The sequence below is a fragment of the Schistocerca americana genome, chromosome 4 (genome assembly GCF_021461395.2).
Source record: "Schistocerca americana isolate TAMUIC-IGC-003095 chromosome 4, iqSchAmer2.1, whole genome shotgun sequence".
Lineage (NCBI taxonomy): Eukaryota > Metazoa > Arthropoda > Insecta > Orthoptera > Acrididae > Schistocerca > Schistocerca americana.
This window is the reverse complement of record NC_060122.1, coordinates 371,729,210-371,748,232: the sequence shown is the minus strand read 5'-3', so window position 1 is coordinate 371,748,232 and position 19,023 is coordinate 371,729,210. Positions and strand designations below refer to the sequence as shown.

At 39.0% G+C, this 19,023-nt stretch overlaps 1 protein-coding gene across 1 annotated transcript in view; it reads left to right on the top strand.

Annotated features, from left to right (window-relative positions):
• LOC124612348 (glutamyl-tRNA(Gln) amidotransferase subunit A, mitochondrial) overlaps window positions 1–19,023 on the top strand; it is a 153,400-nt gene that overhangs the window by 57,772 nt on the left and 76,605 nt on the right. The window contains exon 5 of the mRNA XM_047140501.1: window positions 9,938–10,113. Coding sequence (XP_046996457.1) covers window positions 9,938–10,113 — 176 coding nt within the window. The remainder of the gene's footprint in view (window positions 1–9,937; window positions 10,114–19,023) is intronic.

Genomic DNA, 19,023 nt, shown 5'->3' with positions numbered 1-19,023 from the left:
TTTTGAAGTTTGCAAAAGTGACAACTGTGTAGTTTGACTTTCATTGTTGCAGTATGATTTTAATGTTCCAGATCTGTTCTGCTGGAAGCCTGCCTGATATTCACGTATCAAATGTTGTGTCTGTTGCCCCAATCTGGTAAGCAGGGTACATGAGAAAATTTTGTAGGCAATTGGTAGAAGTGAAATACCTTGGCAATTGTTTGGATCCATCTCATCCCCGTTTTTGTCTAGTGGATGGATCAAAGCATTTTTCCAATCTGCTGGTGTGATGCATTTTCCCATTAATTGGCAACAATTGCTTTTAGTTTGTCAATCAAGACTCTACTGCCGATCTTGAGCATTTCTGTGATATTACCATCTTCCCTGGCGCTTTGTTGTTTTTGAGATGTAAGATGATGGTTCATATTTCCTCATGTATAGGTAGAAAAGTGTTTCGATTTGGTGCAGTTAAATGAAATTGGGGTCTTCTGTAGGTTGCTCACAGTTGTGCAGTTTCTTGAAGTACTGCTCCAGGATTTCACAGTTGGTCCGTGTATTTGTCTCCAAGTGTCCCATCAGGGCATCAAAAAGAAAGACTAGGTGTCTTGTAGCTTAGTTCTTCCCTCAGTGTCTTGTAAAAAAAAAAAAGTGGTGTTCCTTTTGAAATTATTATCAATTTCCCCTAATCTTTTGAGATGATGTACCCATTTAATAAACCTGATTGGTTTCTCTGTTTAAAAAAAGCCAGTTCTCTGGGGTTTTGTGCCCATGACAAGTCTTTGAGGCTCAGATAAGAGACTGTATGGCTCTGTTGCTATCTGAGGTCCACCATCTGTGTTTCCGTTTCTGTGGTGGTTGAGCAAGTTTTCTTGCTGATGCAGGGTTTAAAGACATTCATTCCATGTTTGTATGTTGGGCTGGAGTGATTGTACAAACTCCTCTGCATCTTATTTTAGGTATTCCGGGGCTTTTTATGGAAGAGCTTAGACTTTTGGCAACTCTTTCTGTTTTGTATGAAAGAGATTTTGATCTGAGAGAGATAATGGTCAGACTCCACAAAACACTTGATGTACCTTCATATTCATGATTTCCGGATAGAATTTTCTGGTTACCTCCATATGACCAATTTGATATTCCCCTATGTGATTTCCAGGTTGTCATATTCCATGGTGCAAACATTGCTTGGAGTTTTGCCATTTCACATATATTGATTAGACGATGTCCATTGGTATTTATCTTTTTTGCTTGCTGAGAAATTCTCTGTGTCTGTGCTCACATTCTCTGCCGATTTGTGCATTGAAATCTTTAAGAAAGGCCTTGACATGGTGTTGAGGGATCTTAGTGAGTGCCCATTCAAGTTTTGACCAGAATTTCTCAACTTTGTTCTTGTCAGGGTCATTGTTAACTGGGGCATGTGCGCTTACAAATATATAGGCTTTGCTGGCATATGTAACTGTAAGTATAGAGAGACGTTCTGAGGGTGAGGTGAAATGTATCACAGAATGATTGATACTGTTATGCACTAGAAAAGCAGATCCCAATGTATGTAAATTACTATTTTAAAGTGAGGTTGTAGTTTTTTCTCGTGTTTCTTGTAAAGTATGTATGTGAATTCTGAATTTGTAGCAGGAGTCCACCAGCATCTTCAGTTCTCCTGTTTTGGTCAGTGTCTGTACATTGGGGTACCAATGAAATGCTTTCTTTTGGGTTTGAGGAGTTCTGGCAAGTTCTGACCCAGCAAGAAGTCGTGGTCCCCCAGCAACTGAAAGAACAGGTTTGCCTTCGCTCTTGTCAGCTTGGGGCGAGGGTAGCTACATTGTTGCATGTGTTTCCTGATGTCGAGTTTGCGGCTGATTCCAGTTGGTGGGTCTGAGCCCAGGTACAGTAAGTCACACATTGGATTTAAATCGCCCTCATTTTAAGGGTAGTTAGTCCATGTGGCAGCTGATGTTTTGCTGTTATTGACAGATGTCTCTTGGTGTTCTAGTTTTTTATCCTGCTTTATTCAGGCTTGGGGTGGGCACCACAACCACCGAGCTATTCAGTCAACCCAGTAATTGCTACAAACAGAATTACTTTTGTTGTTGTTACTTGTATGAATATAAATGAAGAAATATGCATATACACGTCATCAAGCGTTCAACAGCATCCATTTGTAGTCTTACCCTCCCACACATCACCAGTAGTGTTTCAGTCTCTTCAAAAAAATTAATTGCTTTGTTTCAAATGCTTAGAGAGGAGTGAGATGTACAAATAATTTTGTTACTTATCTTCATTTTCTCATTGTTGGCTGCAGTTCGTTGCGTCAAGGGATAGTTTCTTGAGGTTGAAATTTTGACTTTGTGGGTTCCAGTTTGCGTAGTTCATATTGGCAAATTAGAATATTGAAAGAATCTAGGAAATATACTGCATTCGTTTTTCTGGGCCGAAGTTATCAGTTTACTGTCATGCCATTTGGGTTGAAAATAAGCGGTGGTGTTTTCATATCGGCATTAGATACCGTACTGGGCAGAGACCTTTTGAATGAAGTTACTTTATATGTGGATGATTTGCTAATTGCTTCTGAAACTTGGGAGGAACATTTGGACTTATTAAGAAGAGTTTTTGCGAAATTTTTGGAATACGGAGTTACTGTAAATTTGAGAAAATCCAAGTTTGCTCATAACCAATTGAAATTTCTTGGACATATAATCACTCCTGAAGGGATAAAACCAAATCCTAAAAAGATGGATGCGATTAACAGATGTGCTTATCCAAAGAATAGAACGGAATTAAAGTAATTTATCGGCTTAGTTTCATTTTTTCGACGATTTTTATCCAATCAGTTAGGAAGCCAAGACTGTTTGTTACGGCTGTTAAGAAAAAATGTCATGTGGGAGTGGAATTCCGAATGCACGCAAGCTTTTGATAACATCCGCAATGCTTTGACTAATGCTCCACTGTTACATCATCCGAGACTTGATCAAGATTTTTATATTGCTGCGGATGCTTCTGAAACAGGATTGGGTGCCACTCTTTTCCAGATGGACAATACAGAAGATATCAGTACCATCAAAATAATTGGGTTTGCCAGCAGAACACTCTCTAGCTGTGAACGTGCATATTGTACTACTGAATTGGAAGTACTGGCCGTGGTCTGGTCCCTTAGAAAGTTTCGCTATTTTGTATATGGAAAGAAGATCATTGTATTCTGCGACCACAAAGCTTTATCTTTTATTTTAACGGGAAGGATGTTCCATTCACGTTTAACCCGGTGGGCCTTGCTACTGCAAGAATATGATATTACGCTCAAATACATCAGAGGGAAAAACAACATCATAGGCGATGCTCTTTCAAGACTACCGAAAAGAAAGAATGACGACGAGTGTGAAGAACAGACTATTGACTTTAAAGTCATGAATTTATCAAGGCAATATTGTGAGAGGCAGATTTCACAGCTATGTCGAAGTCTTCCACAACTGCAAGAAGATGATAAGTTGTCGAAAGCCATTAGGCATGCTGTTGAAAGCAAAACGCTAAGTCACTCTCAAGAACAGTATCAATTAAAATCCGGAATATTGTATCGGAGGAAGGATGAAGAAGATGTTTGGAAAGTTTGTGTCCCAAATAAATATTTAGAATCACTAGTGTGGCACACTCACTTGAATTGGGGTCATTTTGGTGCCGCTAAATGTACAGCCAAAATAGCACAATACTGCTATCATCCAAATTTGGGACGTATCGCTACAAATATTCTTAAGAAGTGCAAAATATGTCAGAAGGCGAAACCCATAAACTATTGTCAGAAGATAGAATTACATCCTATCATCCCACAACAACCTTTAATGTTGGTGTCATGTGATGTCTGTGGGCCATGTCCCATGACACGTGGACAGTTCAAATATGTATTGGCTTTCTATGATCTCTTTTCAAAATATGTGAAATTATATCCTTTGAAAAATCTCCACGTTCGACCCATCTTACGCAAATTTATCAACAACTATATAACTGAGCTTGGCAAACCTATAATGATCTTGACAGACAACGCTGCTTATTATACAAGCAAAGTATGGAGAGACACTATGAAAGAACAAGGAATCCAGCACTTTTAAATCTCAAGATTTTACCCTTGTGGAAATCCAGTTGAGAGAATCTTCCGAGAGTTGAACCGATTTGAGAAAGTGTATAATGACTTACCACACTTATCGACAGGTTATTCACCTAACCAAATAGTATTTGGTGAAAGTATTGTGCCAGAATGGATGAAGAAATTACCTGAGGTAGAACAAAAGATTACCAAGAAAGAAGATATGGTGAAGAAGGTCCACGAAAACCTGAAGCATCAAGCACAATTGAGAAAAACCTGTTTTGATAAAAATGTGAAGAAAGTAGTCACATATGATGTAGGGGAAGAAATTTTATTGAGAAATCACCCAAAAGCATCAACCAGGAAAAGACTGAATAAGAAATGGCAATATTTATATACAGGTCCATACAAAATAATGAAAATACCTCATGAAGGGAGCTACCTCCTGGCAGATTGTGATACTGATGTAATTAAAGGCTTATTCCCTCACATAGACCTGAAGAAGTATTATCAATAATGAGCAAAATATAGATTCAAGAAACACTGAATGATACCAAGACTACACTCAGTGGACTAAATAAAAGCACCAGTGGATAAATATGTACTTATACTAACTGACAAAGAAAATTAAAGAATGTACTGACAATTTCCATGAGATACCTTCTTGGTATCAGCAACAATGTCGACGCTGAAATACGATTTATCCTCTCACCGAACAGCGAGGATGGATGATTTAAAAGTGGAATTAAGAGGAAAAGAAAAGGACCAAATCCTCTCTGGTTAAACAAGTGGCCTGATAAGGGTTTTGGCCTAGGATGCCAATCGTCGAACCCGGCTGTGATCCCTGTCTTGCACAGTCGGTTGAAGAACTGAGGGCTTCATCCAAGAAAAAAAATGTGGTGTGAATATGAAGTGATTAGTGCGAAGTGTTTCTAAGACAACCTATAAACAAATGTGGAATTTAGTTAAGGGCATTTTGTCTAGGCCCATTAACTCAACTTAAATATTGTAGAATGTATGTACTGACTTGTTGAGTGAATCTGAGAGTGAGTGTATTCGCCGAAACAAATACCCTCTCCTGTCACAGTACACAAAAAAAATAAGCCTGTTCTGTCTGGAACCCTCTTCAAGACATCACAGTCTGGGGGGCCGTGTAACATTACGAGTCAAGACAGCTGTAACGGAACTTGAATAGCGTAAAGTTATCGTTAAAAACGCACGCCGCGCGATTTGTTACGATTGGGTCGGTCATAGTAGTAGTAACATGCTTTTGAATACAATTAAAATATAACGGTGATACCTGTTTAGCGTTATTGGAAATAATATGTAATAAATTAATGAGTAAGGTAGCCGATCCTATAAGAAGAGGTAAAATTGGGCATATTAAGGTGTTTTGCTTTATATCGAGTAAGCCCGTTGGGCGCCACTTCTACCGTATCTTCCTTCGCCGTCGGCGTTGTCGTGGTTACCGTGAGACACTGTTATACCAAGAGGAAAGGCGCATCGATCTTAGAGCATGAGATATGATGACCTTAAGCCATTGACAACACGCAACGGTCACGGTAGCACCTGATTCCAGAATAGCTGCAGTAGTTAAGATCTACGAACTATCCTCTCTTGACCAGGTCCCCAAAACTTAACTCGTAACGCGATCCCTTCAAAGCAAATTGTCATAACGATAGTCTATAAAGGTTTTGTACAACGAGAAGAAATGTTACAGTTTATGGAATAATAACAGATACGACCAAACTGTCTTGTCTCTTCTGCTTTATTTAACATAACTTCGTTCACAGTTTCATTTCGCATTCACCACTCATTCACCGAAACCCTTTGATGAACAGTTTTGGTTGCTTAACACCAACAGTCAATGATAATGATACAGCTTTTCTCCTTTTTATAAATTGAAGCCCACTCTCCGCGATATAATTAAAAAAAAAAACGGTCTCAATACCGCGTCCCTCGTGAGATGCGAATAGACTTATCCCGGAATTGACCGCCCTGTAGGTGTACTCAATTTAATGACCACACTTCACTGTCCGCTATTTCGCGTAACTGAATGTCCATTTGTTAGTCTGATTATACACTGTAGCTATTTAAAATTCGCCCCTATATTTTTCACAACGCACAATTAGCACTTCGTTACTTGTTTGTTTTTTTTTCTAAGAGTAAACGGAAAAAAAGACGCCGTACCATCGGCTTAGTCGACATAAAGCAAAACACCTTAATATGCCCAATTTCACCTCTTCTTATAGGATCAGCTACCTTACTCATTAATTTACTACATATTATTTCCAATAACACTAAACAGGTATCGCCGTTATATTTTAATTGTATTCAAAAGCATGTTACTACTATTATGACCAACCAAATTGTCACAAATCGCGCAGCGTGCGTTTTTAATGATAACTTTATCCTATTCAATTAAATTGCGCGGCGTGCGTTTTTAATGATAACTTTACGCTATTCAATTTCCGTTACAGCTATCTTGACTCGTAATGTTACACGGCCCCCCAGACTGTGATGTCTTGAAGAAGGTTCCAGACAGAACAGGCTTATTTTTTTTGTGTACTGTGACAGGAGAGGGTATTTGTTTCGGCGAATACACTCACTCTCAGATTCACTCAACAAGTCAGTACATACATTCTACAATATTTAAGTTGAGTTAATGGGCCTAGACAAAATGCCCTTAACTAAATTCCACATTTGTTTATAGGTTGTCTTAGAAACCTATACAAGATTCGAAAATATCCCTACTATCGACTGTTTCTGTATATATATATATAAAAAAAGGTAATGTTTGAGGAGGGTGTCCCATTACACATTCAGTAACAACCTCATATTTCATGCATTCAGGAAAATAATGGTATGTACATGGACTTACCATTATGTTCGTGAAACACATTAAATACAACAGTTTTCCAAATTTGCGTTACTCTGAGTGATTGGGAATGTACTCAGGATCCTGATGAGAGGCAACACAATTACTAAAAACATCTTTGTTTTCTTATGACACATCAAATGTTTATGAAATCTCTGAAAATGTACACAGATCCCCCTTGGTGCCAGCCATTTTACCTGTTGCTTGCCATTATGTTCCCATGGCTGGCTGCTGTTAACAATGAAGTATTGCCTGACACCTCTTGAGTGATATTAGAACTTTTTCCTGCTTTATTATCTTCTGCTGCTAATAGGTAGTGCTGATTGCCCTATAACTCAAAATACATGGCAGTAGTACTTATCATTGTGTTTCCCTGGGCCACTCAATTTTCAACAAAATTACAAATGAAGAATTGGATGCAATTTAAACTCTTTTAAAAACCAACATTAACACAGTCCAGTGACTCAGACAAAACACTGTCATGCCAATGAAATATTCCCTCTGTTCTTAATGCAGTTCTTTTAATGGATGTGGTCAACTGGAAACACACCCTTTATCTCATATTTTGATGTAATCCTCATAATTTGACTTTTTTTTGTAAAATTAATTAATGAAACTAAATCATAAGTTCAATTGAACACATTGCCATAAGATTATCTTGTGCTGTGTAGATATGTACAGTCAGATTTGATTTTTTTTTAAAATTTGGCAACAACCTAGAGCAGTACCGATTGACTGACTGAAAAAATTATAGAATTAACCATTGTTTGATTTTAACTTTTAGTTTTTGTAAGTAATAAGAGCTGCATGTCAAGCAGACCGTTTTAATAGCAATTCTTCTTCATTATTCTTAACAGATACATTACCTCATTCAGTTACACTTAATGTACAGTTCTAAGTGGACTTTATAGCCAGAAAATTTATACATTATTCATTTAGTCTCTTCACATGTTGCAAGTATGTGAAGAACAGGATTTTAGTAATTACTTGAGAGTTATTAAAAAGCTAAGACACCATAATACTACTTGTAATATAAAATCAGTTCTGCTTCTCCCTTTGTTATAACCATTTCAGACAATATCCTTTTTCTTATGCATGATATTCTGGTTCCTTTGTAAACCAAGGCTTTTTTGATATGTGATTGGTGCCATACTTTGCCCTCTCATAAACTTCATGTCCCATAAACTTCAGCTTCTCCATGAGGTCATGAATATGACCGTGCCTTCCATGCAGTCAAACATTGATCCCATGTTTCACTTCTGCTTCACCAGTGGTGTCACTTCTGTAGTAATACTTAACGTTAGAATGAAAAGAATCGTGTTTATTGCCACTAATGTTCCGCTTATTAGCTGCTGACCAAGAATTCTTTTTCTGAAGAACATTGAGACAGGTAAATATATATATCAGAATTGGTATTGTATTCTGTTCATCATAAGAATAAACCTGACGTAAACATTACATCATGTTTTCCTCCATGTTTGCTTGAATCTCATTGGATTTTGTTCACATAGACTGAGCAATAATGCAGGACAGCACTTTTACCGAAACATTAAACTTGGACAGCACTGGTCCAACTAACCTGCAATGATGTGAGCAGTTGCAGTTCAGACATAAAAAGAGACGAGGAAAGAAACAATATAGCTTTGAATGTCTTTTAATTTTTAAAGAGAGTGAAATGATATTAGGATAAACTCCAACACTACCAGATGCTTCTTAACATAGTACTCTAATTACAAACAAGAGTGATGAAAATTTCTAACATAAACATAAGGTAATTTTTCTGAGTGAGCTGTATGTAATGCAAAAGCATACTGCAGGGATTTCACCATATAGTTGAATACTGAAGCCACTGAAGGTATTAATTACAGTCAGTAGTCTGGTAATCTCTTAGCTCCTTCCTTATCCGGATTCGGGAAATACATTTCGGTTCTAGATGTCACACTTGCTATATTAATAATGAGCCTATCAACAACAAAATCCACAAACCAACCAGGTGCTGCATTTTCTCTTCTTTTATGATGAGCCGTTCTATATACTACCAGCATTCGGCAGTGACATGTGAAAAAGCTGCGCACGTTAGTTCCAGTACATCTGGCAACTTAATAGTATTGTTACTTCCCAGGCCAAATCCCGCAACTTGGCTCCAGATCAGTTCTGTTGGGTTCATATTGTAATGGTACAGTATCAAAAGAAAAAATGTAGAATTTGTATGATGTGCTCGATGCTGTGAAAATGATTGTTATTCATGTTTCTACATACTCACGCACCTCTGTGGTATAAAAAAATGGTCATAGTCCAAATAAAGAGGATTTGGTTTTTCATTTTTGCCTTAAAAATTAAATTGTTATGTTTTCTTAATTTAAGTAACTTTTATGAAAAGTCTTTCATGAAACATCGATAATTAAGAATTTGTATTTGAAATGGAAACAGGAATTTCGCATCCAATATTTACTTAAAAACAAGAAGACGTGCATTATTCATAAAAAAATGATGAGTTCTATAATTACGATATGTAGGTATTTAAAATTGAATGAGAAAAAACTGTATTTAGTTAACATTCCACTACACTACTGACTGCGCTATACGTATGATTGTTGTGTATGTATCAACTGAAATACACACAGTGACTAGGAAAACTTCAAAGCTGATTATCTCCATAAATTTTCGGAAAACATTAAGAACAGCCTATATCTCGGCACTTTTTAACTGTATTCCACACGTGTGTTTCACTATGAATCATAAAGCAGCCTCAGCCATTTTCATTCTGCGCATTAACAGCACTACAATCAGGGCGAGGCTGTGACTGTACACTGTTTTTAAAATAAAAACTACGTAGTTAAAGAGTGATTAAGAAAAGGAATATTTACCTGTGAGGCTATGTGTATAATATAGCTATTGTAATTAGGAGGAACTCGGGCACAGATAAGGACATTGTAAATAGATTTGTGCAAAAATAACAAGCTGGATAAGGAATCAACTATGGATCCTTTCTGTGATCTGTCTTTTTGTTGCAGGGCACTGGGCTCAGATACAGGTGGCTCTGTGCGCAATCCTGCGGCATACTGTGGCATTGTAGGTTTTAAACCTACGTATGGTTTGCTGTCGAGGTATGGTCTCATACCTCTTGTAAATTCAATGGATGTGCCAGGCATACTTACCAGAACAGTTGATGATGCAGTAACAATGTTTAGTAAGTGTAATGATTTTCTGTACATATTTACTAGCATTTATAGCTAAGGTACTAGTGATCCATGTCTGATGTGTGTGTGTGTGTCAGTTGAGTACTTCTGTTGGCCCTTCGCATAATATCTGGCTGAGGTATGTTGATTTCAGTAGCATATGAGGTCTTTGTTGAAGCAAAGCGAAAGTATTTGTCGCTTCATCAACAGATGTAAGTTATTCATTCACTCCCATATCATTAGTGACCCTCCATGTATACTTTTATTATACTTCGTACCTCCTCCATCACAGCCACTGTGCTTCTTTCCTTTAATTGTAGTTGCCTCATCTGTAAACTTCTTCACCCACCTGCACAAATTTTTCTTGTCAACTGCATCACCTTTGTTCACACTCTGTAGTCTTCTTAGATGTCAGAAAGATGACACTGTACCCATGCTAACATATAAATGATGGCCTGTTGCATCTGCTTAGAATTCTTTATTAATCTGTGAAGAGAAAATAATTCTGAAATGACTGTATAGAGACAAAAATTTAATAGTAATGGAATACGGGTATTCGATACTAGGACAAATAAGAGAAGTAAAAATAGTAACAGATGGACTGGGGGGATGGAAAGTGTTATTTCATTGTAATCCAGAAGTGCTTTAGTAGTGTTTGGACAGATCGCAATTCAGTCATTGCAAAGACTGGATTTAGGACTTGTGAAGGTGGTTTTATATGTGGTTGAAGGTGGATTTATATGAGGAAGAGATCTGTAGACACCTGAAGGCTTCCGATATAATTTTAAACTGAAGAAACTTTCCAGGAGCGGTTGTGGAGTGTGGCCATAGTTCATTAGTTATGAAATGTCAGTTTTAGCTAAAGAATTTGCAGGAAGCTCAGAAATTATGAAAATGGTGTCTGAATACACTGATACAGCCAGAGGTTGTTGAGAGTTTCAAAGGAACTATTAGGCAATAATTGACTTACATAGGCAAAACAAATAAACAGAAGGTGAATGGGTAGCTTTGGGCGACAATTTACTGAAACCTGCCTAGGAACAACTAGGAAAAAAAGACAAGTCTCACTAGAATCCTTGAGTAATGCATGAGATATTAAATTTAATTTATGAAAGGGGAGGATGTAGACATACAGTAAATGAAACAGGCAAAAGATTATGCAGATGTCTAAAAAAATAAGATTGACATGAGGAGCAAAGTAAAAAACCTTTGGTGGAAAAATCAGTAACTGTGTGAACATTTAAAGATTTTAGATGAGAGGCCAGTACTAAGCAAAGAAGGGAAGGCTTGGAAGATGGAAGGAAGTTACAGAATAACTGTAGAAAGGAGAGACTTCAAGACAGTATTGTAGAAAGGGAAGAGGAAGTGGATGGCGATGAGAAGAAGATGCGGTAGTAAGGGAAGGAAGAGAGGTATTGGCTGGGGAAGATCAAAGAGGAGTGTTCGATCACTACTGAACAGAGGGGTAAAGAAGCCTAGTGTTAAGATTCAAGCTGTCAGTGCAATCAGCTGTAGCCGAACACTAATTCAGTTGTGAGCATGAAATGAAATGTGAAGGTACCAGTGTCATGGTACAAGTGGCAAATTTCAGAAATAGTGTAGTAAAGGATGCAATCGGAATTTGTGTCTGGATAATTTAATCAAAACTGGCAGAAACTTGAGATTGAGTAAAGCATGGATTCAGCTCTCACTTTACATAAATCACATACAAAAACTTCTCCCTCTCTCTCTCTCTCTCTCTCTCTCTCTCTCTCTCTCTCACACACACACACACACACACACACACACACACACACACACACACATACACATAGCTTCGATATCAGTGCCTTCAAGACATTTTAGTGATGAGCTTTACGTTTTGACATTTTCCTGTGGTGATTTAAGATTCCCTTTCGCTGATCGTCTAATGATGTATGAAATAAACACTAGTGGGGATACGCATAAAGTCCTGTACATAGTTTCTTGGAATGCAGACTGAGCAGCAAAGAATTTGCGGTGAATATTATATGGGCAAATGGTTTAAGTAGTGAAGAGTTACTGAATTGAGTCAATGACAAAAGAAATTTATGATATGACTTGGCTAAAATAAGTTCTATTGAGGCAATACATCCTGAGGCATTGATAGAGTGCTACTCACAATAAAAATGACTTGTTGAGCTGATGACAGGCACAATGACAGATCTGTTACACGTCTAGCTTTCAGCCAAAGGCTTCTTCAGAAAAGAAAACACAAACGTTTACACAAGCAAGCACACCTGTGCACACTTGATCACTATAACATGCAGCCAAGACCAGACTGCAACTGTTATCTTGAGCATCAATCTGAAGTGGGGCAGGAAAGGGGGAGTGATAGCAGAGTATGGGCGGGGAGACGAACGCTGCTTGGCAGAGTGTGCAGGGACTAGATTGAGACATGACAAGACTGGCTGGCACAGCATCAGTAGGCTGGCTGGGGGGCAGGGAGTGTTGCTTGGAGAGGGGGGGGGGGGGGTAGGAGGTGAGGAACAGGGAAGGGGAAAAACGGGCAGGTGTGTAGTTTCGGGAATGGAGAAAAAGTTGTAAAGATAACTTCCACCTGCACAGTTCAGAAAAGCTGTTGGTGAAGAGGAGGATTTAGATGGCCCAGTTTGGGAAGCAGCCAGTGAAATAAACCATGTTATGTTTAGCTGCATGTTGTGCCACAGGGTGGTCTACTATGCTCTCTGCTGCAGTTTGGCAATGGCCGTTCATCCTGTTGGACAGCTGGTTGGTAGTCATACCAATGTAAAAGGGCTGCGTAATGATTGCAGCAGAGCTGGTATATGACACAGCTGCTTACACTGGTGGCCCAGCCTCTGTTGAGTTAGGATATGCCTGTGACAGGGCTGGAATAGGAAGGGTATTGGACAGGTCTTGGACCTGGGTCTTGCACAGGGATATGATCCCTGTGGCAAGCATTTGTGTTTGGGAGTGGCATAGGGATGGATTATGATGTTTTGGAGGGGTTGTGTGGGCAGAGAATGCTATTTTAGGGGGAGTGGGAAGAATCTTGGGTAGAATGTCCCTTACTTTGGTGCATGATGATAGGTAATCAAAGCCATGATAAAGGATGTGGGTCAACTGTTAAAGTCTGGGGTAATACTGGGCGACTAAGGAGCACTTCTTCATATGCCTTATTTCTGATTGCTAATGTCCTCACCTCTTTATTGGTGTAAAACTTGAGGTTAAAAAAAATTAATCGCAAAAATGATACCACGTCCCTCAATACTTGGTTATGATAACCCTTTATGGAATTTATTTCTTCTTGGAATTCTCATAAAAACAAGGCCCTTCTCATTAGACGGATATGTAATAGTGTGCTTTCCACCAGGAATGCTAAAGCTTTATGGTCAATACAGATAATGATAGTGGATCCCCAAATTAACTTTTGGAATTTTTGTATGCTCCCAGCAATAGCTAGCATATCCTTGTTGTAGCTGTGTAATTTAATTCATGGTTTTTAAGGCTTCAGCTTGTGAAAGCAGTAGTCTTATATTCACCACTTTCAAGATTCCATTCTCCTTTAAATAATTCCAAAGTGACACTGTATTCTGACATGGCAGTTGCTAACTTAAATGGTTCATACATCACATAGTTATTCAGTATAGGTGCTTTCACTAGTGTTCCTTTTATATTCTTAAAAGTTTCTGATGCCCCTTCATCCCATATTTATTTATATCACAACAGTTGAAGATCATTAATTTCGTGATGCTGCATTTACCAATGATAAAATCTGGTTAGTCTGGGGAACGAGCATAATTGTTTTATGCGATCAGATTCAGGCTGATGTTTTCTGGCTCTTATCCTTTCAGGATCTGGTTTAATGCCATGTATTGGTACCATATATCCTAAGACCTATAGGTGAAACTTTCATAATGTAATGGTAATATCTTCCCCCCCCCCCCCCCCCCCCCCCCGAACCATAGACCTTGCCGTTGGTGGGGAGGCTTGCGTGCCTCAGCGATACAGATAGCCGTACCATAGGTGCTACCACAACGGAGGGGTATCTGTTGAGAGGCCAGACAAACGTGTGGTTCCTGAAGAGGGGCAGCAGCCTTTTCAGTAGTTGCAGGGGCAACAGTCTGGATGATTGACTGATCTGGCCTTGTAACACTAACCAAAACAGCCTTGCTGTGCTGGTACTGTGAACGGCTGAAAGCAAGGGGAAACTACAGCCGTAATTTTTCCCGAGGACATGCAGCTTTACTGTATGGTTAAATGATGATGGCGTCCTCTTGGGTAAGATATTCCGGAGGTAAAATAGTTCCCCATTCGGATCTCTGGGCGGGGATTACTCAGGAGGACGTTGTTATCAGGAGAAAGAAAACTGGCATTCTACGGATCGGAGCAGGGAATGTCAGATCCCTTAATCGGGTAGGTAGGTTAGAAAATTTAAAAAGGGAAATGGATAGGTTTAAGTTGGATATAGTGGGAATTAGCGAAGTTCGGTGGCAGGAGGAACAAGACTTCTGGTCAGGTGAATACAGGGTTATAAATACAAAATCAAATAGGAGTAATGCAGGAGTAGGTTTAATAATGAATAGGAAAATAGGAATGCGGGTAAGCTACTACAAACACCATAGTGAATGGATTATTGTGGCCGAGATAGATACAAAGCCTATGCCTACCACAGTAGTACAAGTTTATATGCCAACTAGCTCCACAGATCACATAGAGATTGATGAAATTATGATGAGATAAAAGAAATTATTCACATAGTGAAGGGAGACGAAAATTTAAGTCATGGGCTACTGGAACTCGATAGTAGGAAAAGGAAAAGAAGGAAACGTAGTAGGTGAATATGGAATGGGAGTAAGGAATGAAAGAGGAAGCCACCTGGTAGAATTTTACACAGAGCCTAACTTAATCACAACTAACACATGGTTCAAGAATGATAAAAGAAGGTTGTATACATGGAAGAAGCCAGGAGATACTGGAAGGTCTCAGATACATTATATAAAGGTAAGGCAGAGATTCAGGAACCAGGTTTTAAATTGTAAGACATTTCCAGGGGCAGATATGGACTCTGACCACAATATATTGGTTATGAACTGTAGATTAAAACTGAAGAAACTGCAAAAAGGTGGGAATTTGAAGAGATGGTACCTGGATAAACTGAAAGAACCAGAGGTTGTAGAGAGCTTCAGGGAGAGCATTAGGGAGCAACTGACAAGAATGGGGGAAAGAAATACAGTAGAAGAAGAATGGGTAGCTTTGAGAGATGAAATAGTGAAGGTAGCAGAGGATCAAGTGGGTAAAAAGACGAGGGCTAATAGAAATCTTTGGGTAACAGAAGAAATATTGAATTTAATTGATGAAAGGAGAAAATATAAAAATGCAGTAAATGAAGCAGGCAAAAAGGAATACAAACATCTCAAAAATGAGATTGACAGGAAGTGCAAAATGGCTAAGCAGGGATGGTTCGAGGACAGGTGTAAGAATGTAGGGGCACATATCACTTGGGGTAAGATGGATACTGCCTACAGGAAAATTAAAGAGACCTTTGGAGAAAAGAGAACCACTTGCAAGAATATCAAGACCTCAGATGGAAACCCAGTTCTAAGCAAAGAAGGGAAAACAGAAAGATGGGAGGAGTGTATAGAGGGTCTATACAAGGGCGATGTTCTTGAGGGAATGGAAGAGAATGTAGATGAAGATGAAATAGGAGATATGATACTGCGTGAAGAGTTTGACAGAGCACTGAAAGACCGAAGTAGAAACGAGGCCCCAGGAGTAGACAACATTCCATTAGAACTACTAACAGCCTTAGGAGAGCCAGGCTTAACAGAACTCTACCATCTAGTGAGCAAGATGTATGAGACAGGCGAAAAACCCTCAGACTTCAAGAAGAATATAATAATTCAAATCCCAAAGAAAGCAGGTGTTGACAGATGTGAAAATTTCCGAACTATCAGTTTAATAAGCCACAGCTGCAAAATACTAACACGTAATTCTTTACAGACAAATGGAAAAACTGGTAGAAGCCGATCTCGGGGAAGATCAATTTGGATTCCATAGAAATGTTGGAACACCTGAGGCAATGCTGACCCTACAACTTATCTTAGAAAATAGATTAAGGAAAGGCACATCTACGTTTCTAGCATTTGTAGACTTAGAGAAAGCTTTTGACAGTGTTGATTGGAATATTCTCTTTCAAATTGTGAAGGTGGCAGGGGTGAAATACAGGGAGTTAAAGGCTATTTACAATTTGTACAGAAACCAGATGGCAGTTATAAGAGTCGAGGGGCACGAAAGCGAAGCAGTGGTTGGGAAGGGAGTGAGACAGGCTTGTAGTCTATCCCCGATGTTATTCAATCTGTATATTGATATGTGAATAGCAATATACAGGGTGCATCAAAAAAATGTATATACACTTTGAAGTGTCATAGAAAATTTATTTCCTGTTCTGCAATGTTAAATTTCTGGAAATGGAAAGCTTAAACTCCAATTGGAAAAATAAATGTACTTTGAAAATGTGGTTAATGTTCAAACTGGTGGCCTTCAGCATCAATACATTTCTGAGTACTAGTCACCACTGACTCCGTACATCGTACCAAAGTGTCCAATGAGATTTGTGCACCCACCACCTTAATCTCATTCAAAGTGTGTCCAGGTTGCGTGGTTTACGTTTGTACACCTCATCTTTTACTGTGCCCCATAAGAAGAAATCCAGTGGCGTGAGGTCTGGAGAGCGTGCAAGAAACTCGATTGGTCACATGTGTCCTATCCACTGGCCTGGCACATTGTGATCCAGGTATGCTCGTACGTCCCTATGATAGTGCGGTGGGGCGCCATCTTGTTGGAAATAAAACTCATCATTACTGTATAATGCACGAATGGCAGGGAATATGGAGTCAGCAATTATTGTTAGGTAAATTTCTCCAGTAACAGTACCTTCAAAGCGGAAAGGCCCAATGAATCCCCTTGCAGACAAGCCATACCACACATTTAAACCAGGCAAATTCACAGCCTTTTTAACTGTAATGTGAGAATTATCTTCAGCGCAGTACACACAATTGTGCCTATTGACAGTTCCATTGAGTTTGTATTGGGCTTCATCCGACCAAATTATGCTACCCATAAATCCCAGGTCACATCTCACCATCTCCTGAACCCATTCACAAAATTCTAACCTTCGATCTGGATTGTTGTCACTTAGCTGCTTCACCAGCCTTGGAATGTACACATGAAACTTGCCTTTCTTCAGAATGCGTAGCACACTACTAGCACTTACATTACTCTCTCGTGCCGCTTGCCTTGAAGATTTTTGAGGCGAACGCTGAAACAGTTCCAAGACCGTAGTTGTGGAATCATCACTTGTAGCTGTACGAGGTCGCCCTGATCAACCTGTGTGCACATCACACATTGTTCCATGAATTTCGAATTTGTCTCGTAGACGTGTAATTGTTAACCTTGAAGGTGGTTCTGTACCATACCCACTTCTCCACTGTCTTCGAACCACAGCTACATTCTCAAACTTCCAGTACCGCTTAATTATCTGCTTCGGCGCTTCAAAGCTCAAACGCACGTCTGCCATGATGCAGTTACTTCCTTGCCACTGCTGCCACCTGTTGAAGAAACATAACATTACTTTCTCACAGATTTTTAACCTTGTAGAACGGAAAATTGTCTATGACAGTTCAAAGTGTGTGTACATTTTTATTATGCACCCTGTATATCTGTGTGTGTGTTTGTGTGTGTTTGTGTGTGTGTGTCAATAATTAAAATTCCAGTTTCAAAGCACTGTAAAAAGAGAACCACTGCTCAGAAAGATGTCAACTTTGAACAGTATATTATTGACATGGTGGAAACCTCATGGGGAAAAAAATAACAACAAAAATTAGACTAATAAATGGTGCTGTAAGCGTCAGAAAATACACCAACTGATGCACGGCACACAGCTGTTCCTCCAGTTGCGTCCAAGATGCCCAACATGACTGTCTCCATGAAGGATTGCATACTGCTAAAGCTATTTTACAGGTATGCTGACTGTACACCAGTAGCCCTTCAGAAGTTGTGGACACTCAAGGGTATGGAAAAAGGCATTGGTCCAGTGTCTGCTGAGGGTCTGGAGAAAATGATTACAAAATTCAGAAAGACAGATTCTTTTTGGAGTGCAGTGTGACAGAGGGAGGAAAACAGTTGATTCAGTGTGTGTCGGATATAGTGGCCACAGCATTGCATTAGTGGTTGAGTGATGGTGTGCGAAAATGTAGTGCTGGGGAATTGCCTGAACATTGAACGTGCCTGCAAACAAGGTGCATAAAATCATGTGAAACATCCTACACTGCTCTTCATACAAAATCACGCGTGTTCAGGAGTTTGCTTCATGCTGACATGCCAACAAGACAGATATTTGCTCTGAAATTTCGTGATCAAATGTAAGTGGACAATGAATGGCCATGGAACATTCTGTGGACAATGAAGCCCATTTCCATCTCCAAGGGCATGTCAATCATGTCAATGCCCAGAATTGCAGAATGTGGGCAACACGAGATCATCCTGCAGACACTTATTGAAAGAGCTAGAGATCTTCACTGTAGCCTCACAATATATATAATATATATATTCACTTACGAAATTTGTTATTAACAATCCGAACAAATTCAAAAGTTATAGCAGTGTACATGGCTACAACACTAGGAGAAAGGATGATCTTCACTATTCGAGGTTAACTCTAACTTTGGCTCAGAAGGGGGTAAATTACGCTGCCACAAAAGTCTTTGGTCACTTACCTAATAGCATACAAAGTCTGACGGATAGCCATATTGCATTTAAAGGGAAATTAAAAGAATTTTGTAATGACAACTCCTTCTACTCATTAGATGAATGTTTGGATATAGCAAGTGGGTAATTTCCACAACCCCACCCAAAAAAATAAATAAATAAAAATAAAATAA